Source organism: Monodelphis domestica, chromosome 1, assembly GCF_027887165.1.
Source record: "Monodelphis domestica isolate mMonDom1 chromosome 1, mMonDom1.pri, whole genome shotgun sequence".
Classification (NCBI taxonomy): domain Eukaryota; kingdom Metazoa; phylum Chordata; class Mammalia; order Didelphimorphia; family Didelphidae; genus Monodelphis; species Monodelphis domestica.
This window is the reverse complement of record NC_077227.1, coordinates 533,771,608-533,798,863: the sequence shown is the minus strand read 5'-3', so window position 1 is coordinate 533,798,863 and position 27,256 is coordinate 533,771,608. Positions and strand designations below refer to the sequence as shown.

Here is a 27,256-nt window from a genome sequence, read left to right as displayed (position 1 = left end):
TGGATACCTAGCATTGGACTTGGTTTCCTGTTTATCTTGATTAATTTTTTTTTAATTTAACATGTTAACTATTTATTTATTTACTCAATTTAGAACATTATTCCTTGGTTACAAGGAAACATTTCTTGGTTACAAGAATCACATTCTTTCCCTCCCTTCCCTCCCCCCAACCCTTCCCGCAGCTGATACACAATTTCATTGGGTATTACGTGTGTCCTTAATCAAAACTTATTTCCATGTTGCTGATGTTTGCACTAGGATATTCATTTAGTCTACATCCCCAACCACATCCCCCTTGACCCAAGTAATCAAGCAGTTGTTTTTCTTCTGTGTTTCTACTCCCATAGTTTTTCTTCTGAATGTGGATAGTGTTCTTTCTCATAGATCCCTCCAGGTTGTTCAGGATCACTTCATTGCCACTAAGGGAGAAGTCCATAACATTTGATTGTACCACAGTATATCGGTCTCTGTGTACAATGTTCTCCTAGTTCTACTCTTTTCATTCTACATCAATTCCTGGAGGTCAATCAAGTTCATAAGGAATTCCTCCATTTTATTATTCCTCTTAGCACAATAGTATTCCATCACCAAAACATACCACAATTTGTTCAGCCATTCCCCAATTCAAGGGCATCCCCTCATTTTCAAATTTTTTACCAAAACAAAAAGCGCAGCTATGAATATTCTTGTACAAGTCTTTTTACTTATCTCTTTGGGGTACAAACCCAGAAGTGCTTTGTCTAGGTCAAAAGGTAGGCAGTCTTTTAGAGCCCTTTGGGCATAGTTCCAACTCCACCAGCAATGCATTAATGTCCCAATTTTGCCACATTTCCTCCAGCATTCATTACTTTCCATTGATATCATGTTAGCCAATCTGCTAGTTGTGAGGTGATACCTCAGAGTTGTTTTGATTTGCATCTCTCTTATTATAAGAGATTTAGAACACTTTTTCATGTGCTTATTAATAGTTTTGATTTCTTTAACTGAAAATTGCCTCTTCATGTCCTTTGCCCATTTATCAATTGGAGAATGGCTTGATTTTTTGTATAATTGTTTTAGCCCTTTATAGATTTGAGTAATTAGTTCTTTTTCAGAGGTTTTTATTATGAAGATTGTTTCCCATTTTGTTGCTTCCCTTCTAATTTTGGTTGCATTGGTTGTGTTTGTACAGAGACTTTTTAATTTAATGTAATCAAAATTATTGATTTTACATTTTGTGATTTTTTTAGCTCTTGCTTGGATTTAAAATCTTTCCTTTCCCAAAGATCTGTCATGTATACTATTCTGTGTTCACATAATTTACTTAAGGTTTCCTTCTTAGTCTGAGTTTATCTTGGTGTAAGGTGTGAGATGTTGATCCAAAACCTAATCTCTCCCATACTATCTTCCAAATTTCACAGCTGTTTTTATCAAATACTGATTTTGGTCCCAAAAGCTAGGATCTTTGGGCTTATTATAGACTGTCTTGCTGAGGTCACTTACCCCAAGTCTATTCCACTGATCCTCCTTTCTGTCTCTTAGCCAGTACTAAATTGTTTTGATGACCACTACTTTATAATAAAGTTTGAGATCTGGGATTGCAAGGTCACCTTCCTTCGCATTTTTTTTCATGATTTCTCTGGATATCCTTGATCTTTTGTTCTTCCAAATGAACTATGTTAAGTTTTTTTCTAATTCAGTAAAAAAGTTTTTTTGGTAATTCAATAGGAATGACACTAAATAAGTAAATTAATTTGGATAGGATCATCATTTTTTTTATGTTAGCTCATCCTACCCATGAGCAATCAATGTTTTTCCAATTGCTCAAGTCTAGTTTTAGTTGTGTGGAGAGTGTTTTGTAGTTGTGTTCATATAGTTCCTATGTTTGTCTCGGCAGATAAATTCCTAAGTATTTTATATTGTCTAAGGTGATTTTAAATGGAATTTCTCTTTCTAATTCTTGCTGCTGAGACATGTTGGACATATATAGAAATGCTGATGACTTATGTGGGTTTATTTTGTATCCTGCAGCTTTGCTAAAGTTGGTGATTATTTCCATTAGCTTTTTAGTTGTTTCTCTAGGATTCTTTAAATAGACTATCATATCATCTGCAAAGAGTGATAGCTTGGTCTCCTCATTGCCTATTTTAATACCTTCAATTTCTTTTTCTTCTCCAATTGCTACTGCTAGTGTTTCTAGTACAATCTTAAATAATAGAGGTGATAATGGGCATCCTTGTTTCACTCCTGATCTTATTGGGAAGGCTTCTAGTTGATTACCATTGCAGATGATGCTTGCTGATGGTTTTAGATATATACTGTTTATTATTTTTAGAAAAGGTGCTTCTATTCCTATGCTTTTTAGTGTTCTCAGTAGTAATGAGTGTTGTATTTTGTCAAAGACTTTTTCTGCATCAATTGAGATCATATTGATTTTTGTAGGTTTGCTTATTAATATGGTCAATTGTGTGGATGGTTTTCCTAATATTGAACCATCCTAGTATTCCTGATATAAATCCTACCTGGTCATAGTGAATACCTCTCATGATCATGTGCTGGACACTTTTTGCTAGTATCCTATTTAAGACTTTTGTATCTATATTCATTAAGGATATTGGTCTGTAGTTTTCTTTCTCCGATTTTGACCTGCCTGCCTTTGGAATCAGTTCCATATTTGTGTCATGAAAGGAATTTGGTAGAAGTTCTTCTTTGCTTATTCTGTCAAATAATTTGTATATTTGGAGGATTAGTTGTTCTTTTAATGTTTGACAGAATTTATTTGTGAAGCCAACTGGTAATGGGGGTTTTCCTTAGGGAGTTCTATGATGGCTTGTTCAATTTCTTTTTCTGATATGGGTTTGTTTAAGTATTCTATTTCTTCCTCTATTAATCTAAGCAATTTATATTTTTTGTAAATATTCATCTATATCACCTAGATTGCTATATTTATTGCCATATAATTGGGCATAATATTTTTTAATGATTGCCTTAATTTCCTCTTCATTAAAGGTGAGGTCTCCCTTTTCATCTTGGATACTGTCAATTTGGTTTTCTTCTTTCCTTTTTTAATTAGATTGACCAGTATTTTGTCTATTTTATTGTTTTTTTTTCAATTTTCCAGCTTCTAGTCTTATTTACTAAATCAATAGTTCTTTGACTTTCAATTTTCTTAATTTCTTTTTTGATTTTTAGGATCTCTAAATTAGTTTTCATCTGAGGATTTTTAATTTGTTCGCTTTCTAGTTTTTTTATTTGCATGCCCAATTCATTGACCTCTGCCCTCCCTAATTTGTTAATATTGTGAACTCAAGGATATAAATTTACCCCTGAGTACTGCTTTGGTTGCATTGCATAGATTTTGAAAGGATGTCTCATCATTGTCATTTTCTTCAATGAAATTATTAATTGTTTCTATGATTTGTTCTTTAACTAACTGATTTTGGAGAATCATATTGTTTAATTTCCAATTAATTTTTGATTTGCTTCTCCATATACCCTTAATAATTATTATTTTCATTGTATTGTGGTCTGAGAAGTTTGCCTTCATTATTTCTGCTCTTTTGCTCTTGTTTGCAATATTTTTATGCCCTAGTTCATGGTCAATCTTTGTGAATGTACCATGTGCTGCTGAAAAGAAGGTGTATTCTTTTTTGTCCCTATTTATTTTTTTCCACATATCTACTAATTATAACTTTTCTAAGATTTTATTCACTTCTCTTAAGTCTTTCTTATTTATTTTTTGGTTTTATTTATCTAGTTCTGATAGAGGAAGGTTCAGGTCTCCCACTAGTATAATTTTACTATCTATTTCATCCTTGAGCTCCACTAGTTTCCACTTTAGAAATTTAGAAATTTTGCCATTTGTTGCATAAATGTTGAGTACTGATGTATCCTCATTGTCTATACTGCCTTTTATCAGGATGTAATTACCTTCCCTATCTCTTTTCACTAGATTTTTAAATGCTTTGTCAGATATCATGATTGCTACTCCTGCCTTCTTTTTACCAGTTAATGCCCAATATATTTGGCTCCATCCTCTTACTTTTATCCTATGCATGTCAACCTTCTTCATGTGTGTTTCTTAAAGACAACATATGGTAGGGTTTTGGATTCTAATCCACTCTGTTGTTCACTTGCGTTTTATTGGTGAGTTCATTCCATTCACATTCAGAGTTATGATTGCCAGCTGTGTATTTCCTAGCATTTTGATTTCCACTCCTACTCCTGCCTTTTCTTCTTTCACCAGTGTTTTGATTTAAATCAGTCCCCCCAATTTCCACTCTTATTTTACTTTACTTTCTACCCCCCTCCCTTCTTATTCCCCTCTTATTTTCTTTACAGTCTTTTTAAACTACCCCCCCTGCCCTCTCCCTCTTTTAATTTGTTTCCCTCCCCATTAGTCCCTTTGTTACCCTTCTATTTCCCTATAGGGCACAAATCAATTCTCTGCCCCAATGGATTGGATTGTTCTTCCCTCTTTGAGTCAATTTCAATGCATGTAAGAATTGAGTATTTCCTATCTCCAACCTCTTTACCCTTCCAGTGTATTGATATTCTTCCCACCTCCCGCCATATGCTTTGTGACATATAAATTTACCCCATTTAGTTTATTTTCCCATTTCTCTTAGTATTAAACTCTTTTTAAAATCTAGTTGTATATATATATATATATATATATATACATATATATATATATATATATATATATATATATATGAATACATATATTGTGAAGATTGGACTTAGCTATTTCCTTTTTGTAACAATGAAGATACTTAGTTTAACAAAATCAGGAATGTCTTGGGAACTTTAAATTACTCCACACTACTTAGATGTACTTTAGGGGAAGATAAAGTTGTAATCTCCTGATTGAACAATGAAGGTACTTAACTCTTACCTTATAGTGAAGCTAGAACTTTAAGTTAAGTCTATTTTAAGGTCTTAATACAAAAAGATGCTAAGTAACTCTAAAGATATAATCTAATCAAAAGAAGATGAGAACTAAAAGTATGGGCAATCCTGGAGAAATGCCTTTGATGTGATTGGTAGATGTGAAAATTTAGAGGAGGAGACACAAGGGTGAAAGATCTATATATTTGGATCACTTCTTCTCTCTGGCACCTTTGCAGTGGAGAATTGACTGATAGCAGCATGCTGGCCTTTTGGCATCTTAGCGTGGCTACAAGGTATTGTCCAGTTCAGTGGTTAGTTTCTGGCTGAGTTTCCCTCCTTTACTTTTCCAACTTTATCCCCTTAGAAGCCTTTAATCTTCTTCAGAGACCTAGAGGCAGGGATTTTAAAACTTCCCCTGGCACAGGCCAGGCAGGAGAATCCTATATCCTCTTCCCTCCTTCTCCTCAAATTCCCTCCCTCTATATTAATTAAATTCCCAAAATTTCCAGACTGACTCGGGTATTTTATTTGGGATTTTCCCTAGGGATCCATTAATTCTAGATTTTAATACACAACCCTAAAATTATCTTTACAATATCTATATACATATCTATGTCTTAGCATTTCATCTTATACAATTTGTCAATGTTCCCTCTGAGTATAATTCTTCTAGCTGCCTAGGTGATGATAACAATTTTTAAAAGTTACCAATGTCTTTTTTTCTTAAAGGGTTACATATCAGTTTAACTTATTTGGTCTCTTAAAAAAGGGGGGTGTTCTTTTCCCCCCTTTCTTAATTACCTTTTGAGGATTCCCTTGAGTTCTATGTTTGGGCATCCCATTTTCTGTCCAGGTATGGCCTTTTCTTTACACATGCGGGGGATTCTTCTATTTCATTAAATGACCATACTTTCCCCTGTAAAAATATAGTCAGTTTTGCTGGGTAGTTGTTTCTTGGTTGTAGAATTAGTTCCCTTGCTTTCCAGAATATAATATTCCATGACTTTTGGTCCTTCAGTGTAGATGCAGCCAGATCTTGTGTTATTCTCACTGTGGTTCCTTAGTATCTGAATGACTACTTCTTAGCAGCTTGCAATATTGTCTCATGTGGTTTTGGTTTTTCTGTTAGCCTTCACTCTTGGAGTTACTCAACAAATCTCTCAGTGCAGTCCATGGGGGCAGGGATGTTGGAGCCTGAGCTTCCCTGCCCTCTGAAGGCTTGATGAGATTAAGCCCAGCTGAGTCAAATTTGCAGAGCTGGATGTGCCCTGAGGCCAAAACCTCAGGAAGAGGGGGCAATATGGAGTGTCTGCTGCTGTGAGTAGGTTGACTCCTCTGCTCTTCTTCTCCAACTGCTTCCCTACCACCTGTGTTTGATGCTCTGATCCTGGCACAACTTTGCCTGCACGGTACTCCCTCCAGACTAGCACCCTTGCCTGCCCAGAGGTTCCAGCTTACCTTTTAAATTGAGTCCAGCAGGAGGGTTCCTTACTCTGCCCTGTTTTTAGGTTTGATTTTCAGTCCTCTAGGAGCATTTAGTTTGTAATTGGTAAGGAAGGGTTTTCAGAGGTCTGAACTTTTGCTGCCTCTGTGCTGCCATTTTGACTCCACCTCCTATTTTACTTTGTTTTAACTTCTGGCTATAGCTAACTTTTCAAGAATAGCTGAAGAAAGTGAGGGATAACTCCATAGGAGTTGAGTTCTAAATACTTTTTTCATGTTATATTTAACACTAAATCTATTTTTAAAACATATCTTTTTAGAGTGTCGGCAGTGGGCAGACCCAGCTCAGTGGTTGTCTTCACAACTCTGTCAGAAAATTGCAACTTCACCCGAACTACTTCTAATAGCACAGTTGGTCCCATATTCTTGGTGTGTGAAAATGTTCTCGGCTAGGTCTGCCTGACAAGTTATGTTAACTCTCATGTAGTCTTAATATTTCCAGCTCCATACTTGTTCCAGGGTGACATTATTTTTGTAGTATTGGCTATGATGAAATGTTTTCTCCTTCAACCTACTTCCAAATTGATAAAGACTACAAGCTTTATTTGGGCTAGGAACAACAGAGAAAGGATCAGGTGTGAATTTCAAAACTATTCCACCCTAATCAGACCATTCTTTAGAAGATCTGATTTAGCTATTTCCTGATCAATAACAGTAGAGATACTTGAAATAACAGAATCAGGTCTTAGAAACTACATTTCTCCTCCCTTCTTAATTTCACAAGATTAGGAAGGTTTGCATTAAACTCAAGATTTAATTATCTGAGGAGATGGCCTTCAATAGACATGTGCAAAAAAAGGACAGACCTCTAAGTCAAGTTTGAGCCACCATTGGCACATGTGAGACGCAGGAAGTCAGGTAGAGAACAGCCTCTGGAGTTCTTGGGACTTCCTATAGGGAGGGCTAGAGTTCAGTTTGATCCTGGAGCTTGAGCTTGGAGGAGCCCCTTGGACAGCTTTGCTTCAAACTGGTCACGTGAGTGATAAGGACTGACCCCTTTCTCTGCCTTGGCTTTCCAAGGCCTTAAAGCCCATTTTGGCTCAGCCTGAGCTAGAGTGGTTCTGAGTTAAACTCCTTTCCTTCTCTCCGTCTTTCATTCTCTCTCTCTCTCTCTCTCTCTCTCTCTCTCTCTCTCTCTCTCTCCCCCCCCCTAATATTTTCTTCCTCCTGTTTTAATTAAATCACCATAAAAATTTGGCAGATAACTTGGGTATTTTATTATTTGGGAATCTCCCTTGGCGACCATTTAAATTTAGATTTTTTCAGTCTCAACCATAATATTCACCCTTTATACAGGGGAAGCTATGAAAACAGTCTCTAGTCCTTAGGAGAGGTTATTTTTCACTTTGGTTGAAGTTTTTAAATGGTCATTGTTGCCAGGGAGTTTTGATCAAGTAGCATTTGTCCTAGATGGCCTTAGAGTTCTCTCCTTACTCTGATTTTGATTGATTTTGAATTTGGGGTTTTTATAATACATATTTTCCGGTAAATAAAAAGAAGCACAAATTCTTTGTAGGGATGCTCAACACACATAAGAAATGCAAGAACAACAATAACAACAAATGCCCTGCTTCATTATTCAGGTGGGCCATGTAGTTGCTTTCTTTGGCATATTTTTAAGTTCCAGGCATGTGTCTGTATGTGTGCACATTCAGGTTAGTCTTCCTTCTCCTTTGCATCTTATATCCAGATTTCAGGACTTACTGATTTTACTTGTTTCCCCTGTATTTCCTTTTATCTTTCTCCCTTTCCATCCTCATCGCCATTATTCTAATTCAAACCCTCCTCACCTCAACCCTGCACTATTAACCCTAGATCCTTAACTGACCTTTTTTCTTCCAGTCTCTCTCCTCTCCACTCTTCTCCCTATAGATCACAAGTGAATATTCCTGAAACACAGATCTGGTCATGTCATTTTCCTACCCCAAAATATCTAGTGTCTCCTTATTACTCATATGACAGAATTCAAACACCCCAGACTGGCATTTAAAATCCACATGATATGGTACCATCTTATGTTTCCAGATTTAATAGAGATTATTCTCATTAATTTGTTCACTACTTACTCTGATGAAATGAGCCTATTAGCTGTTTCCCAAGTGCAATATACCATCCTTCACCTCCATGCCTTTGTCCCTCCAGATCTGGAACACACTTCCTCCTTAACTGCCTCTTACAATGCCTAAATTTCCCACAAGAACAATGCACATTGTTGATCTGATCATGTCATTCTATTGACTCTTTTGTAAATCCCTCCACTTGTGAGAAGGTCTGATTTTACTCATCCATTTAATTCTTTCCTGCTCTTGAAGCTGCCAGGAAAAAAAAAGAAATTTTAATGAACTTATAAAAATGCTCAGAGCAATTCTGACCCTATCACTATGCTGTGAACATAGACATGATTTATAGAAAAAAAGGTGAGTTGAAAAAGGGCTAGAGAAACTGAACTGCTTTTCAGGTTCTCCTGCATCAGATCTTTGCAATGTGATTTTATTATTTGGTTTGAAGTGAATCCCAAATCAACAGATATAACCATACTCAAACAGAAGAACACAGCCTCCTAATGTTAGAAAGAAATAATTTTTGAACTGTCTTACTATTTTCTTGGCTCCCTACCTTTGGATTTATGGAATGATAAACTGTTAGCTCTGAGACCCTAAAGGTAACAATCTACTACACTCATTACATATATGTGTATATAAAACCAGGGACAGCAGAAATGAACTGAGTTGCTCAAGGTTATATAGCTGAAAAGTAAGAGGTTCCAGATATTTTGACTCTAAGGACTTTGAGTCTCCTCTACTTCATGAATCCAATGAGCATTTCTAAATAATTTTGATCAGTTTAGTATTCCTATGCTCTAGGGAATTATCTATAAAACTTCAGAAAAATCGATGACGAACTTATTGTTTTCAGCCATATGATGGTATCTAATGATTATTGCATGATAATTCTCCAAGAATCCAAATGTCACTGACTTTGCACACATATAAAATCTCTAGTTTCTTAGGGCAATCATTCTTTCCCCAATAGTCAATTTAAAAAGTCAGCAGACTGGTCAGTAAACATTGGCCTCTGTTGCCAAGACAAGGTCTTGATGATGCTCCTTCTTCCCATTTGTGTAATGGAAAAGGATAGCTTTGAATACAGGCCTAGAATCTCTCTTTGATGTAACTAATGGCAGTAGTGTAATGTATAAGGTTCTAAATACCTCCTAGCCTAAGAGGACAGGCTGCTTTTCAAAATCCTCACTTGAATATTCCCTTTTTGATGATGCAGTTAGTGAAAGTTAAGCTTTGCAGAAAGCTATTTCCCTGGCACTGGTAAAACTAGGACAGTTCTCACTTTGTTTCTGTTAATGAAGGTATAGATTTATGTTGCAGCCCTGAGCTATTACACTGGAATGATGACAAGATTTTTCTCTGCCTAAATAAAGAGCATCATAAAATGTTGCTGCTGCCATTTGTTATTGATTTTTCAGCTCTTCTTTTTAGATTCCCAAATCTAAAAAGCTCAGTGTATGAGAGAGCCTATCATGGACAGCCTTTTAATCAACAATATGCATTTAGATATTATGGGTTACTTATCAAAGGGGTAGATAACAAGAAATTCAGAGGAAGATCTAACATATTAGAATGAAGACTTGGGATCCAAAATGGAAGTGGGCTATGATGGACAAGAATTAATTAAATGATTAAGCATGAATATAAAGTTGTTCATTTGGGTTTAAAAAGTCAACTGCAAAGGTCAAGATGAATGTAATCATATAAAATAATAATTCTTATTAAAAATCATTTTAGTATAGTATAAATCTAGTATGAGCTAATAGCTTGGTGTGGCAAAGAAGGCAATGTGTTTAAGCATTCATTTTCAGAAACATAATGATGAGAGCAAGAGGGGTGAAAATTCTGTGGTAGTTGGCCTATCAAGAGGACATATTAGTGAATAATGGTAATATTATTAATTTTAATATTATTATTACTTTAAATTGTTATAACAGAAATGTAACAGTGGAGAAAAATTCTTCTGGGATTAAAGAACTTTTTTCAATTCCCAGTTTATGAGATAATGAAGCAAATTCAGATTATGTAATGAATCATAAATCGTGGAAATTATACAACATATTAATGAAGGTTGCAACACTTAGAGTCTATTATATATATAGAAATATGCATTCTGGCCCTGACTTAAACACCAGGAATTTAGTAAATTTTATAAACTAGCAAACCAGAAATTCCCACAAAACAAATACAAATCCTCAAATCTTTGAGCATTCAAAAAATAAACTGCACTTTTACTGGAACACCATGACAGAAAGAACTATTTTCCACCACTGACCCATCAAAATTTAAGAATTCTTTTAATAGAGGTTGCCATATCAAACATGGCATAACGTACAAACATGTCAACTCTGAAAATAAAGACATCTAATTCTTGGGGAAAGGATGAGGTACATCATTCCTATTATGCTATATGCTACTGATTTTTATCTAAAAGATTTTAGTCAGTTAACAAGTACTTATCAAGTATTTATTATATGCCAACTACTCTACTAATCATAAAGGATAATTAAAAGACTGAAATAGCATGTGCTGTATATTGGAAGAGACAACATATAAACAAGCATGAACAGATAAAATAGATATAGTAGAAACAGAAGGTAATCTCAGAGGGAAGGAAAGGGCAGTAGGTAGGGGAAGTCTACAGGAAGCAAGGGAGGAAAAAAGTGTACTGATGTTGAGATTTGAAGTGAGTCTTGAAGGAAATCAAGGAAGCCAAGAAGCAGAAGTATAAAAGGAAAGAATTTCAGCAGTATGCGACAAGCAGTGAAAAGTCACAGAATTAGGCAATGAAGTATCATGATGTCATGTGGAAGGACCATCAAGAAGTCCAGTGTTGCTGGATCCATAGATAAAATGTAGGGAAGTAAAGTATAAGAAGAATGAATAAGCAGAAAGGTGCCAATTTATGAAGGGATTTAAGTCTAAAAATTTGATCCTGTAGGTAATAGGAAGCTGTTTATTTAGTACAAAATGATCTGATTATGTCTACTCTATGTCTAGGAAAATTACACTTTAATGAGTGGAAAATGGATAGCAGTGAGAGAGAAGAGGTAGGGAAACCAATGAGGCAGACAGGTGGCACAGTGGGTAAGAAGTATTGAGCATGAGAGCAGGAAAAATTAAATTCAAATATGAACTAAGACACGTGTTACATGTTCTTAGGCAACCCACTGAACCTCTCTTTACCTCAGTTTCCTTAAGTGCAAAACAGAATTAATGGATTGTGGTGAGAATCTAATGAGATAATTCATAAAACACTTAGCAAAGTACCTCGGAATTAGCAGGTACTTAATAAATGCTTGTTCTTTCTCCATAGTCACCCCTATTCTCTAGAGATGCATTTTTCAAATGACATTGATGAAATGGATCAGGGTCAAAAGAGAATAACAAGGATAGTGAGAGAATTTGGAATCATGATTTGTGAAAACCTGGGAATGCTTATCCTGGAGTAAAGAAGATATTATATATCTAGTGAAATATTTGCGTTGCTATCATTCAGAATTAAAACCTATTTGGCTGTAGAGGATTGGATTTGGGTGAATAGGTAAAGGTCATAAGGAAACAGTCATGGAAATAAGAAATTGCTATTTGAGCTCCAAAAATGAAATGGGCTTGTTTATAAAATAGTGAATATTTCATCATGAAAAGCATAGAAGGCCAACCTAAAAAGGCATGCTACCACTCACTCATTTTGAATTGGGAATTTTTTCTTTTTGTTGGAAAACTTCAATATATGACCTCAAGCTGATCTTTACATGCTAAGATATTTTATTTTTATGCAGGAATATATAGGTATAGATAACCTTTTGTATGTAAAGAGAGTACATACTAGATGATATTTTATGACTTTCATAATTTCCTCATTTGGAAAATGAGCCAAACATTATAAGAATTAAGTAACTGTGTCTAAAGTACAAAAAGATAATCATAAATTGGAAAATTACTTTTAGCTTCTTGATCAAATACTTAATTGTAATCATTCTGCAATTAATTGAAAAACCATAGATTAATAATGAAAACTGGCATTTATATTGTGCTTTAAGGCACATTATGTACATTATTAATTCATTTGAGTTTCACAAAAACCTTATGAGGTGAGGTTTATAGGTTGCAGGTTTCCCATTTTACTGGTGAGGCCTATATAAATTAGTTAAATGAATGAATACATGAAAAAAATGAATGACTAGAAATGCATTTATTAAGTTCTTCTTCTATGCAAAGTATTAAATTAAGCACTGAGGATACAAGTTTTTAAAAATGAGTGTGGCCCTATTCTCAAGAAGCATGTGTTCTAAAAAGAGAGAACTTTTTATAGAGCAGGGGTGACCAAAGCAGAGAGGGTTTCATAAGAACTGTGAATTGGTCAAGAGGGAAGCCAATTGATACATATTTCCCAGAAGGGATTTTAGAACTGCTTTGATTATAATGCAAAAAACATAACACAGACTGTAGATGCTGAGGGACTGTGAAAGGACAGGAAGTCAAATTGCAAGATCAACAGTGTGAAGAACAAGATGCTATATGGTCTGGAGCTGACCACATATACTGGACTAGGCTAGTTTGCACTTATTTACTCACCAATAACGACAACTGAGTTCTAAGACAAGAATTTCAAAGTCAAGGGGATTAACTACCTTCCAGAATTGGGAGTACGATTTCTGAAGCTCCAGAATGGAAAGAATACTTAGTTTTGATCATATAACTAGTAAATATTAGAAGTGAGATTTGAACCAAATCTTCCTGATTCCAAGGCCAAGGTATTATCTATTTACTACACTTATACTTTAGGAAAGAAGAGACAGAAATGCCAAATGAGGTCCATGGTACTCTGGAGAGGTCCCAAATAAATTAAGATAATGCTGGGACATATTTAACAAAACAAAACAAAAAAAAACTACAATAAGACATAGATAATATCACATTGTAAAACTAAATCAATATGCTGTAACAGAGATCCCTATGTATGAACCAGTGGTCCCAATTTCTTTCTGAGTTTGAGACTAGTTTAAGGCATAGATTCTTAACATTGGGTCTATGACATACTTTTCTAAATATTCTGATAACTCTAAGTCCTTTGTAATTCATTTTGTTTTATGCAACCTCAAAGCTTCAAAGAACTGCCTTAGGGGTTCCTGAAACAAGAAAGGCTCAACACTCCTGATATAGGGCAACTCCACTTTTGCTGCTCTATTTATGATGCTGTGCAAGAGTATGAGTCCAGTTGTAGTCACATTTCTAAAGCAAACTGATGGGAAACAGCAGAAGCATCCCCTACATAGACTAGAGACTCCAAGTTTAAACAGTGAAGTAGTTATGTTAATGAGTTGGGTTTTTAAAGTGTATTTTCACAGCCTCAAGTAGGGAGATAGCTTTGCCCAGTGGACCAAGTACAGAATCAGGAGGGCTACCTAATCCCAGTTGTATGGATGACTTCAGAATACCATTTGCCTCATTTAACCTGAGTGTCAGGCCTCAGTTTCACCAGCTGTACTAAAAGATAGAGAAGCTTCACTGCAACATGAAATGCTGAGCACATTCTGAGTGCCAAAAGAACTGTCAGATACTGATGGTTTGGCTCACCAGTCCAGAGAAAAGGCTGAATCCAAATCCCAAGTCACTCATAATAAAAGATGCATCAAAAATACCGGCCATCCACTCACTTATTTCTTGAGTGGATAGTCTCTGCTTTGGTGTTTTCAAAGGAATTGGCATTTGCACTAAAGGAAGACTTGTTAAAGGGCCCATTTTCAGGTGTTAACTGATAATAACCCAGCCAACCAAGAAGTGGTCTCAGTTTGTGTCTACCTAAAGACACAGGAATCATTGTGGCAAGCAAAATGCTCTGTCACAGAGATAAAAGTGCTTCTTCCTAACACAATATCTAATAGCAATGAGAAGCCTGTGAAGCAATTCTGGAAAAGTGTATAGGAAAGTCTCAATATCGATACAGTTCTCCTAAGCATTTGAAGAAACATGACATAAACAGGCTTTGAGAATATTTACCATGAGGTCAGACAATGGAGACCTGAATTTAGTTTCAAAATCATAGGAAAGTTATTTAATCAGAACTTCAGTTTCCATATATGTAAAGCAAAGATCAGAGTATTTTAAAAACTGCGAAATTTTAGAATACTATAGAAATAGCTTTTCACTGATCCTAGACAACTCTCTTAGACTATAATTTCCAGAACAATTATAGATCCACATAGGTAATAGGACTTTCCACAAAGAGGGCTTATCTTCATAAATTAAATGACAGTTCTAGTAAAATATTTATCAATTTCATTCTCTTGTAGGGCAATTGAAGAGGTTGTCCCCTTGCATCAATTTTAATGATTCAAATGAATCTCATTGGCTATTCTTCAAAAGAAATGAGGAGAGGGACAGCTACATGGCTCAGTAGATAGTTAGACCTGGAGATGGGAAGTCCAGGGTTCAAATCTGGCTGTAGACACTTCCTAGCATAAATGACTGAGTATCAATTTATCTCCACTAATGTAGAAATGAAACATGGAGAATGGGTCAGTACAATATAATCAACTTCATCTAAAAAATTTAATAATGACATTTTGTTTACTTCCTATATTTTCCATATTTGGAGTCCCCACCCCAGGACCAGGAATGATGGAATTCAAGGCTACATCTCGCAATGGTATTTTAATGACTGATAAAATGACAAATGCAAAATCTGTTTCCATAAATGAAAGATGTTTAGTCTTCTTAAAACTTCTGGGAGATAGGTGGAAGGAAAGGGAAGGGGAAGGGGAAAGGCATAAGTATTTATTAAGTGACTACTATGTGCCACACACTGTGCTAAGTGCCTTACAAATATCGTCTCATTTGATAAGTGTAGGATCTGACCTGTAATAAATAACTGCAACCGATGAATGGAAAAGTAAATTCTCATGGTTAAGTTCTGACTTGATTACTCAAGTTGTCTACTGAGTTGGCATTCTGTGTCTACATCTTCACATGCTCTAGGAACAAAGGCAACAAGATCACTGCCTCCAAACAACATATATCTCTGATACTTTCTCCACTTCTCCCATAAATACCCAGTGTTTAATCTATTTCTGTATTATTCCTGCTGTGTGTACTAACCCAACCAAACCAACAAAACCTTCTACCACCCCCAACCCCAGCCTATCTAATTCCTTCCTTTCTTCCCTGTCTCATCTCTCTGTATAACTCTCTACCCCCACCCATTTTGGCAAATATGGAAACTAGCAGATTTTACTCATTCTGTGATGAAACCATTACCACCTGCTAATATTTTTATAGAATTTTATAAACTTGGCCATTCATGAATCATTTACAGTACTTTATTCCAATGAAGAGTTCACAAATCACTCAAATGCTGGCAAAAGGCATAATAATGAGTAATATTTCAAGGAGCTTTGCATTAATATGTCAGCTCCCAATTCTGTGAAACTTAAATTATTTTTCCAGGTGCCACTGTCGGCCAGGCAGTTGCAGAAGCACGTTTCCTTTTTTTTTTTTTGGTTGGGGGAGTGGAGGTGGGAAAGAAAGGCTAGAAAGTGATGAGGAATGTGTGGATCTAAAAGGAGAGGGATAAGGTAAATTAACTAAGCAATAAAACTCCATGTCCTGTACCAATAAGCGAAGTTGTTAGTGATCTAGGAAGCATAGAAAAAAGATGAGGAAATAGGAATTTATAGAACTGATTATCAGTTTCTTGGCTATGAGCAAGTGGATACTAAATAGTTCATCTTGATCTTCTTAAAATATACACATATAGGCATGTGTGCATGTACATATATACATACATATGTATATATGCACTGGATAATTTCTTATCAGAAAGAATCCAAAGAAATTTAAACTCAGGCAATTTGCATGTTAGATTTAGAAAGACATCATTAATTAGGGGCTCAAATACACTTAGCAGTAGTAATAATACCCCACTCCCCCCAAAATTAACAATTCTCATCTTGCTTTGGAATCTGTTAATTTGAAATTATAGGAGGGGAAACTGCAGCAGAGACAATTGGAGAGTAATCTATATTCCAATGTTTATGGCCATTTCTGTACATTCATTTTATTTTCTTTCAAAGGCAGTTCTCTTGCTGATCACAAAAGAAATCTCTGAAATAGTACAGAATTCCCAGGGCTCAACAAATCTGTTTCTAAATAGGATGGAAAGTTAATAAAAATTCTAGTTTTTAAAAATTTTGCACAAAAGAGAATTAATTAGAGGGGATGTTCTAGTATTTCAGAGTCAGAAAGTGAGGTAGCAGGGATAAAATCATCAGGGACAGCCTGAAGCAGGGATAGCCAGGAGTTCATCCATGACCACTCTGTCTCTTGCCTGGAGTAGATCTAATCACTGCATGAATCCAGACCAGAGAGGGAGTGTCCTAAGGCTTGGATCAGTCCCCTGTCACCATATGAATTTCTGACTCTCTTCTGAAAGGTTCCTTTGTTCACTCTCACAAGTTGTAAAACTCAGAAGTTTTCTTCAAAATTTGGCTCTGAAAAGCCAAGGGAAATTGTGTGGATAACAAAACAAACATTTCATGGCATCAGAAAATTCATATCATTAGCTCTTCTAGAGATTGCTACTACTCTCATCTGTTTAACAAATCCGTGCTATACATTGGTAATATCCTACTAGTTAGAGGATGAGGTTCCAGATCCTTATCTTCTGTTTCAAATCTTTTTGCGAGCCTATGAGAAAATCGAAGAACTGCCCCATTAGCTCCTAGCAATGGCCCACGCAATCAAGAATCTTGGCTTTAAATTTGGTACAGTATAAGAGTTTATGTTTTCCAAGACATCAGCCTCAGAAGGATGTGATCAAATGATCTCTATATCACACATTAGACCAACTGTAGGACATATCTTTGAATTTATTTATCCCTTACAGTATATAATATTTCAGTTTATATCACCACTTGAAATAAAAGCTATCTTGGGCAAATCTAGTCCAAATACTTCCCTTGATCAAGTGAGATAATTCATAAGAAAAAATTTGATAAATGAATAATGATATATAGATAAGCAGGTATTTATATATGTTAATAGGCTACAGAACTACAAGAGGCCTTTGAGATCATCCAGACCCATCCATTAATTTTAAATTATGTTTTATTTTATTTTTTATTTAAAAATTTTTATTTAATAAATTAATTTAGAATGTTTTCCCATGGTTTCATGATTCATGTTCTTTCCCTCCCCTCCTCCTATCCCCCTCCCATAACCTAGGAGAAATTCTACTGGGTGTTACATGTATCATTGATGAAGACCGATTTCCATATTATTGATATTTGCACTAGGGTGATCTTTTAGAGTCTACATGAGAAGCAGTGCATCCCCAATCATATACGAATCAAAATATGTGATCAGGCACTTGTTTTTCTTCTGTGTTTCTACTCCCACAGTTCTTTCTCTGGATGTGGATAGAGTTCTTTCTCATAAGTCCCTCAGAATTGGCCTGGATCATTGCATTGCTGCTAGTAGAGAAGTCCACTATATTCGATTATGCCATGGTGTATTTAGTATCTCTGTATAACGTTCTCCTGGTTCTGCTCCTTTCACTCAGCATCAATTCCTGAACGTAATTCCAATTCACATGGAATTCTTCCTATTCATTATTCCTTTCAGCACAGTAGCATTCCATCACCAACAGATACCATAATTTGTTCAGCCATTTCCCAATTGAAGGGCATCCCTTCATTTTCCCAATTTTTTGCCACCACAAAGGGCATGGCTCTGAGTATTTTTGTGCAAGTCTTTTTCCTTATGATCTCTTTGGGATATAAACCAGCAGTGGGTATGCCTGGATCAAAGAGAAAACAGTCTTCAAAAGCCCTTTGGGAATAGTTCCAAATTGCCAACCAGAATAGCTGGATCAATTCACAACTCCACCAGTAATATATTAATGTCACAGTTTTGCCACATCCCCTCCAACATTTATTATTTTCCTTTGCTGTCATGTTATCCAATCTTCTAGGTGTGAGGTGGTACCTCAGAGTTGTTCTGATTTGCATTTCTCTAATTATTAGAGATTTGGAACACTTTTTCATGTGTTTATTAATAGTTTTCATTTCTTTATATGAAAATTGCCTATTCATGTCCCTTGCCCATTTATAAAATTTGGGAATGACTTGATTTTTTGCACAATTGATTTAGCTCCTTATATATTTGAATAATTAGACCTTTGTCAGAGGTTTTTGTTATAAAGTTGTTTTTCCCAATTTGTTATTTCCTTGCTAATTTTGATTGCATTGGTTTTGTTTGTACAAAACCTTTTTAATTTAATGTAATCAAAATTGTTTATTTTACATTTTGTAATTTTTTTCTAACTCTTGCTTGGTCTTGAAATTTTCCTTTCCCATAGATCTGACAGGTAAACTATTCTATGTTCACCTAATTTACTTACTATGTTCACCTAATTTACTAATTTCCTTCTTTATATTCAAGTCATTCACCCATTCTGTTTATCTTGATATAGGGTGGGAGATGTTGATCTAAACCTAATCTCTCCCTTACTGTTTTCTAATTTTCCCAGCAGTTTTTGTCAAATATTGCATTTTTGTCCCCAAACTGGGTTTTCCTTGGGTTTGTCATATATGGTCTTGCTGAGGTCACTTACTGCAAGTCTATTCCACTGATTCTCCCTTCTGTCTCTTAACCAGTACCATATTGGTTTAATGACCACTGCTTTATAATACAGTTTAAGATCTGGTACTGCTAGATGCCCCTTCTTCACATTTGTTTTCATTTTTTCCCCCTTGTTATTCTTGATTTTTTGTTCTTGCAAATGAAGTTTGTTATAGTTTTTTCTAATTCAGTAAAAAAGCTTTTTGGTAGTTTGATGGGTATGACCCTAAATAAGTAAATTATTTTGGGTAGTATTGTCATTTTTATTATGTTATTTCTAGGTTTTCAGGTAGATCAATGATTCTCTAATTGTCTCTTCTAGATCAGTTTTCTAGATCACTCATTTTCTCATTGAGATAGTTCATGTTTCCTTCTATTATGTCATTCTTTTGACTTTGCTTTATTTCTTTCTGACCTGTGATATCATTAGTTTCTACTTGCCCAAATCTGGTCTTTAACATCTGATTTTAGCTATGAGCTTTTGATTTTCTTTTTTTGCTTTGGTCTATTCTACTTTTCATGGCTTCCAGATGTTCAATTCTGGTCTCCAATTTGCTTATAATTTCATTTGACTTCTGGGCTTCTTTTTCTAAGTGGAAGTTTCTGTCTTTTAAAACTATTATTTTCTATTTGAACTATTTCCCACTTTTTTCCCAAGTTTCTTTTATCTTTCTAATTTGGATCATAATCTCAAATCTGACCTCTTCAAGAGTTTGTGTACAATTTCCATTTTTTTGGAAGGTTTGAATGTGTTTATTTGTTTGTTAACTTCTGCTGTCTCCTCTATAGTCTGGGATTTTTATTCATCAAAATTATCTAGGGTTAAGGTTTATCTCTCTCTCTCTCTGTCTCTGTCTGTCTCTGTCTGTCTCTGTCTCTGTCTGTCTGTCTGTCTGTCTGTCTCTCTCTCTCTCTCTCTCTCTCGTAGTTGTAGATTATAGTTCTCAGATATTTCTGGACATTACTTTGTTACTTCCTGATCAGAAGTCTCAGTGAGAAAGGTGTGTGATCTTTGTATAGTTCTTTAGAGAGGTTTTTGCCCTGAGGCTATTTTTCAAGTCTCCACAGTGTCTGATGCATGCAGTCCCTCTCTGCCTAATCTCTGTGCCTAATCACCATATTTCCTCAGCCTCCTGGGATACCAAGACTCAATGCTCTCAGGGGTAAGTCTGTGGTGTCCTCAGCCAGCCCCTCCCCACCCCCAACCTAGAGGTTGCCTATGCTCACTCCCTACTCTAGTGCTGTAGGTGGAGTGGCAGATGGGTGATGAGCTTGCACTTTGGTGGGAGTAATTTTTCCCCCATTGAGTGTGGAAATGCCCAAACCCTTCTTAGCTTCAATATTGCACCCTACTGTGGAACCCCTTCACTCATCTGATTTTCTCTTTTGTCCTTTTGAGGCACTTTATATTGGTTGGTGGAGAGGAAAGGAAGAGCCTTGCTTCTACTCTGGGGCCATCTTAACACAGAAGTTATATTTTATTTTTAATCAGCAAAAATTTACCATTTCATCCTCCTAATCCCACTACCCCCAACAAAAGAAAAGTGAAAGTTTACCTTAATCTTACAAATGTAAGCCAAAATGTTCAAGTGATTCTTATGAACAGTAAGCATTAGATCTCAGATTTGAACTCATCTTTTTTTACTCCAAATTTCATGTATTTTTCTTATCACTAGGTATTTATTTTCATCATGATTTATTTTATTCTTCTCAGTCTTTCTCATTAGTAATATCATTCACTTTGTCTTTCTCTCAGGTGAAGCATATTAGTCATACTATAATTCTATTCCTGCTCCTAGATATCATATACCTAAGAAGACCTCTCTTTCAAAACTCAGTAAGTTTTCTCCCTTTCATTCTTAAAGAAATTCTTGAAATTTCATGGCCACTATCTAGACAGTTGCAAATATTTGAAAGAAGGGTTCATTTGAACAATTGAAAAATGAAAGAATGGCATTGTGAAATGAGTACTATATTTGTGGTCAAAGAACTGGGGTTCTAATCCTAGCCTTGCCACTTAATACTTATATGATCTGGAGTAAGTAACTCATTCTTTGTGGGCCTCATTTCCTCACCTGTACACAAGACTACAAAATAAAAAAAAAAAAAACTTGAAGTTCTCTTTTATCTCTAAATATATTATCCCATTGTCTGTGAACTTGTAATAAGAGAAACCAAAGCCAGGACTGTGATGATAACAGCCAAAATTTGATGACTTTGAGAAGGAAATTAAATACTTTCTGATACCCCCCAAAAAATCATCATTTTCATAATGACCTAGTTCTTTTATCCTTAGTATCTAGTTAACACAGCAATAAGATCCAACTTAATGAAGCAATTGTTTAAAAAATTAGAGATACATGGAAAGATAAGAAGAATCAAAGAAAGTGGTACCCTGATGGCTTCTATTACTATCACTCAGAATTTGCAGATTTAAGTTCACTCTGGGTTCCCACCAATTTCAGTTAGACTAATAAGTTCTTTCTGGTAGCTCTGATGCTTCTACGTAATTCAGACAGAGATCAATCTGTCTCATGTGCCAATGTGCTTTCTGCCCATCACCTTGATATCAAATTTGAAGACTTGTAAGAGAATTCTTATGCAAAGCATAGTACAGTATATATAGCCTAAAGCAACATGGCTGCCCAACTCCTACCAGAACCTCAACTACCAAGAAAGAATGGAACTCAAAATCTTCTATTGCAAATGATTTTCTGGCCCTCTGTAGATCAACATTAGAATAGATAGTTTCAGTGGAATGAATGGTACATGCCACTTCAAAACTGAATGCCAATTTAAATTAGTCTTGAGAGGTAGGAAGGCTGCATACTCAGTATGGCTGTGGAGGGAAAGCATTAGAACCAACACAAGCTAATTGGGGTCCACGACAGGGATTGGAGGAGCTCAGAAGATTGCAGAGTAGGAGAGAAAGAGTTGTATTGAATGAATCAAGGCAGCATAGAACAGATGTGACCTGCTGAGTCCATCATATAATTGATTTTATGTAGATACTAAGACCACTCTAAATCCTGATCCTCACTTTAAATATGTGAGTTATTATTTATAGGAATAGTGCAAAACAAATCCCAAGTCCCATTCTGTTTCCTAAATCCCTCAGATATATAAATCCCCTAACAACAGGTTTGGTGAGAAACAATAAAATTCAAAATCTAATTACAAAGCAGTTTGAAAACACAGCTTTTCAGTAAAGAACCCCAATGGAACTTACCTGATAAGTAGCCATTGTTTCTCTATCCAAGGTCCTCATTACTGAGACACTCCCTGTATTTTCATTGATCCTGAAAATGCCTTTGGGGTCTTGATCCACACCTTTTCCAGAAAGTTTGAATTTGGATCCTTCTGGTCGGTCATTATCCACAACCTGTGTCACAGAAGCAAGACAAAATAAAATAAAAGATTAATTTTGATACATCTGAAAATTAATACCACATCTCATCAAATCATAGTTGCTCATTTTAGATCATACACATAATTTAGAGGATGATTAGATAAGGAACTAACAACATAACACTGGACTTCCATGTCCAGTATGTCCTGGAGCTGTCATCTACAGACTCAAGTATCCTATTTTGAGAAACAAAATGAAGAAAATGAATACAATTGTGTCGAGACTAATAGGTAGATCTAGAACACTGGCCAAATATCAGGCCATGTTTCACAACCCTTCTAGCCATCTAAAACTGCTGCCACTCATAATCATATCTCTCCTCTTTTCCTTGCTTCTCATCTCTTGCTTTGGACACAGAGATCAAATCCATAACCCTGGAAAGATCTACATGAATTGATACAAAGTGAAGTGGGCAGAATCAGGAGAACATTGTAAACATCTAAGGGAAATACAGAAAGGACTATGAAATCTGAATGCAGATTGAAACATCTTTTTCTGTTTGAGCTCTCTTCTACAAAATTAGTAATATAGAAAAAAATTACATTATTACACAAGTAAAATCTATATTAAATTGCTTCCATCTCAGAGAAGGCAGGGAAGGGGAGAATTTGACTCAAAACTAAAAAAAACAACAACAAAGGTTATACGAATAATATCATTCTTTCTGGAAAGAGTGTGTTATTTACGAGCTGTTTTGAACAAGTTTCAGTCCTTATTATTCTGCAGACCAAAACTCTTTCCTAACCATCATTCCTCTCTATATATTCATTGTTTTCTCTTATTAAAGCATAAGCTTCTTGAAGTTTGGGATTGTCTGAGTTTTTGTATTTGTAGTCTCAAATTTAGTAAACTGATGGGCACATGTCAAATGTTGAATAAACACTTTAATATTCATTGGTTCAAACAAAGAAATTGAACCAAATTGGGAAGATGCAAAAAATTCTGTAAAAGATAATAACAGTCTAGCAGATTGTCTTGAAAGTTTCATAGGGTTCATGCTCAGGAATTATTATGCCTCTATTGCCAAGGATAAGCAGACAAGGAAATGACCTGGACAATTTAGACACAAAATACAAATTACCTCAAGAACCCAAGCAGGCATGAAGAAACATACACACTCACAAAGTCTATCAAAATAAGGTTAATAGTGATTAAACACTCATTTCCTATGTATATATAATGGATTTACTTTAAGACATTAAGGATTGGTGATTTCATCGGCATAATTACATTCTCTCAGTAATACAGAATCCAACCCTTAAATGACTAAAATGTAGTTTTAGTGCTATGGCTGAAAAATAAAAGTTCTATAAGTGTTCAACTCTTCCAAATGAGCTATTTTGGTCTTTATAGTTACAGAGTTCATTACTAAGCTTATATATAATTTTTATTATTACCCTACCCCTACCCCAAGTTTGATAGGACCTGATACAGGATTGATCTTCAGTCCTGGTCTTTGAGATTACATAGTGACCTCTACATAAGAGGATACATTTAGTAGAGGTACAACTAATATTAAGAAAAATGTAATTTGAAGCAAGTCTTAAAAGAAATAGAATCACATGGACATAAATGGAAGCTTTCTGATCAAAATAGTTTTTAATCTCAGCTTACTTTAATTGAACTCTCCATGGTTCAATTAGAATTTACATATAAATTTCCAGGTATAGGAAAGGAGCCTGATTTTGGCTTCTCTTTACTCTCCCTGAACTATCTTGTGACAATCTCTCTCTGGTATCCTTAGTCATTTCACCGTATTTCTATGCTTGGAGTTTCAGAGAAAGAAATAGTGAAAGACATAAACAGAGGTCTGAATTTATAAATACTCTCTTGCTGTTTCTAGCCAAGCTGTAGATGATGAAATAAGAATGTATCAGGTAACTAGTCAAAAATAATATTTCTGAGTCAAAAGGAATGAATAAGGAAAATAAGTTCTAACCTTATGGTATAACATCTCCTTTTTTCTACAATTCCCATTTGCCCTATCAGTTCTATTGAAGTTAAGTTTATAGGAAGCCCAATTCTTCCCATTGCCTAAATTTTAAATTTTAAATAATACCATTATTCTAAAAGAAATAATGGACTTCTTGGTAAGCATGGTGGCAGATTAGATTTGGCTCGCTTCCCCCCCTCAGACCCAATGAGAGACAACCCCAAAAGACCCCCAAAAACCATCCTCATAAAAATGGAGGGACTCTACAGTAGGGCACAGCACTGAAGGTACATGGGATTTGTGCATTTCCACACTATAATGGAACAAAAAAGTTCCCACCCAAACTTGAGCTGACCTACCCTCCCCCACCAAACCTAGGGAGCCAGAGTTAAAGCCAGCATGCACCAGAACCAAAGAGTGAGGGAGGGGCACACCAGGAGTGAGCAACAGGCAGCCCCAGGTCTTGGGAGCTGACTAAGACCACCAAGGACTTACCCCTGAGAACAGAAACACCCGAAACCCTGGCAGGCAGGCAATGGGGGCTCAGAACTAGGGTGCTCAGAACTAGTGCGCCATAATCAATGGCTGTGCGAAGAGCACCCCTGAAGTGAGCAAGGGGAATCTATAGATCTGGGGAGTTGACTAAGACCACCAAGGACTTACCCCTGAGAGCAGTAACACCCAAAACACCAGCAGGCAGGGGAGGACAGAACTCAGGCTCCCACACAGAAGATAGCCCAGCTGTGGAGAATTGAGAGCTTGCCCTAGGCAAAAAGCCTGGATCATCAGATCCATACACAGAGAGCCAGCCCTCCTCACTCAGATTTCTGACTAGAAAGGGAAGGAAAAATCACAGAGATGGCAAGCAGTGCCCAGGAACAACTTCCCAACACCAAGAAGAGCAAGAAGGGTTGACTTTGGATAGTTTTTATGGAGGAAAAATACAGACTACAGAGGAAATAGCAGAAGAGGAAATGGAAATAAATGCTCCAAAACTTTCCAAAAGAAATGGAAATTGTCCACAAGCTCTTGAGGAATTTAAATTGGAGGTTATCAAAAAGATGGAGGCCTTCTGGCAGGAAAAATGGGAAATAATGCAAAGAGAATACAACAATCTGAGGGACAAGAACTCCCAATTGGAGAAACATCTGAAAGCCTCAAAAAAGCAGGATAGACCAAACTGAAAAGGAAAAACCAGTCTTTAAAGACCAGAATTAGGTAACTGGAAGACAATGATTTTCCAAAACATCAAGAATTAGTAAAGCAAAGTCAAAACACTAAGAAATTAGAAGAAAACATAAAATATCTCACAGACAAGGTGACAAATCAGGAACACAGAGGAAGGAGAGACAATCTGAGAATCATTGGTCTACCTGAAAAGCCAGAAATAAACAGGAATCTTGACATCATCCAAGAAAACTTCCCTGAGGTTCTATAACAAGGGAGCAAAATAGAAATTGAAAGGGTTCATAGAACACCCTCTATAATCCCCAAAAGACAACTCCCAGGAATGTAATTGCCGAATTCAAGAGCTTCCAAGTTAAGGAGAAAATCCTACAAGAAGCCAAAAAGAAACAATTCACATACAAAGGAGAACCAATCAGGATCACACAAGACCTGGCAGCTTCCACACTGAATGACCACAAGGCCTGGAACACGATATTCAGTAAGTCAAGAGAACTGGGTCTTCAACCAAGAATCGGCTATTCATCAAAACTGACTATATACTTCCAGTGAAAAGTATGGGCATTCAACAAAATAGAAGATTTCCAAGTATTTGTAAAGAAAAGACCAGAACTCAGTGGAAAGTTTGATATCCAAACACAAAGATCAAGAGAAACATGAAAAGGTAAATATGAAAGAAAGGGAAAAGAAGAAAAAAATTTTTCTTCTTTTCAAACTCTCTTCTATGAGGACTACAGTTAGATCAAATTATAGATATTAATATATTGGGGAAATGTTATGTGTAACTCTCAAAAATTGTATGCATTATTAGAGTAATTAGAAAATCACTCATAGGGAGATTGGGGCATTAAGATGATATGGAGAAAGGGGGGGTAATAAAAGAAAGAAAAAGGGAGGGGGGAATTGATGATGGTATCAAGATATACTTGAAGAAATAGAAATAAATTAAATAGAACAATCTTTGTCACGCAAAGATACACATGGGAAGGGAAGGGGAAGAATTCTCTCATAAGAAGGAGAGGAAGAGAGTGCTAATTGGTATTACTTAAACCTTACTCTCAGTGAAATCAACCCTGAGAGGGAAGAGCATCTAGGTCCATTGGGATCTTGAATTCTATCTTATCCAACAGGGTAAGGGAGAAGGGGAAATTAAGGGGGGGGGATGGGGAGGGAGTACAAAAAGGGAGGGAAGGAGAGGGGGGAGGGAAATTAACAGACCCTAAAAAAAAACAAGAAGGGAACAAAAAGGGAGGGGCTAAAAAAGGAAGCATATCAAGGGAGGGGACTAGGGGGACAGATTTAAAGTAAACCACTGGTTTAAAAGATTATAACAAAAGAAAAAAGTCAGAATTAGGGGAGGAAATAAAATGCCAGGGAATTCACAAGTGACAATCATAACTTTGAACGTGAATGGGATGAACTCACCCACAGAACATAGACAAATAACAGAGTGGATTAGAATCCAAAACCCTACCATATGTTGTCTTCAAGAAACACACATGAGGTGGATAGACACTCACAAGGTCAGAATTAAAGGTTTGAGTGAGACCTATTGAGTTTCAACTGATAGAAAGAAGGCAGGATTTGCAATCATGATATCTGACAAAGCCAAAGCAAAAATAGACCTGAATAAAAGGGATAGGGAAGGTAAATACATCCTGATAAAAG

General features: G+C 35.9%; 1 protein-coding gene across 2 annotated transcripts in view; it reads right to left on the bottom strand.

Annotated features, from left to right (window-relative positions):
- Window positions 1–27,256, bottom strand: part of CDH13 (cadherin 13) — a 1,329,441-nt gene that overhangs the window by 686,061 nt on the left and 616,124 nt on the right. For both annotated transcript variants that reach the window (XM_007476128.3, XM_056823341.1), the window contains one exon: window positions 22,291–22,443. In XM_007476128.3, coding sequence (XP_007476190.1) covers window positions 22,291–22,443 — 153 coding nt within the window. The remainder of the gene's footprint in view (window positions 1–22,290; window positions 22,444–27,256) is intronic.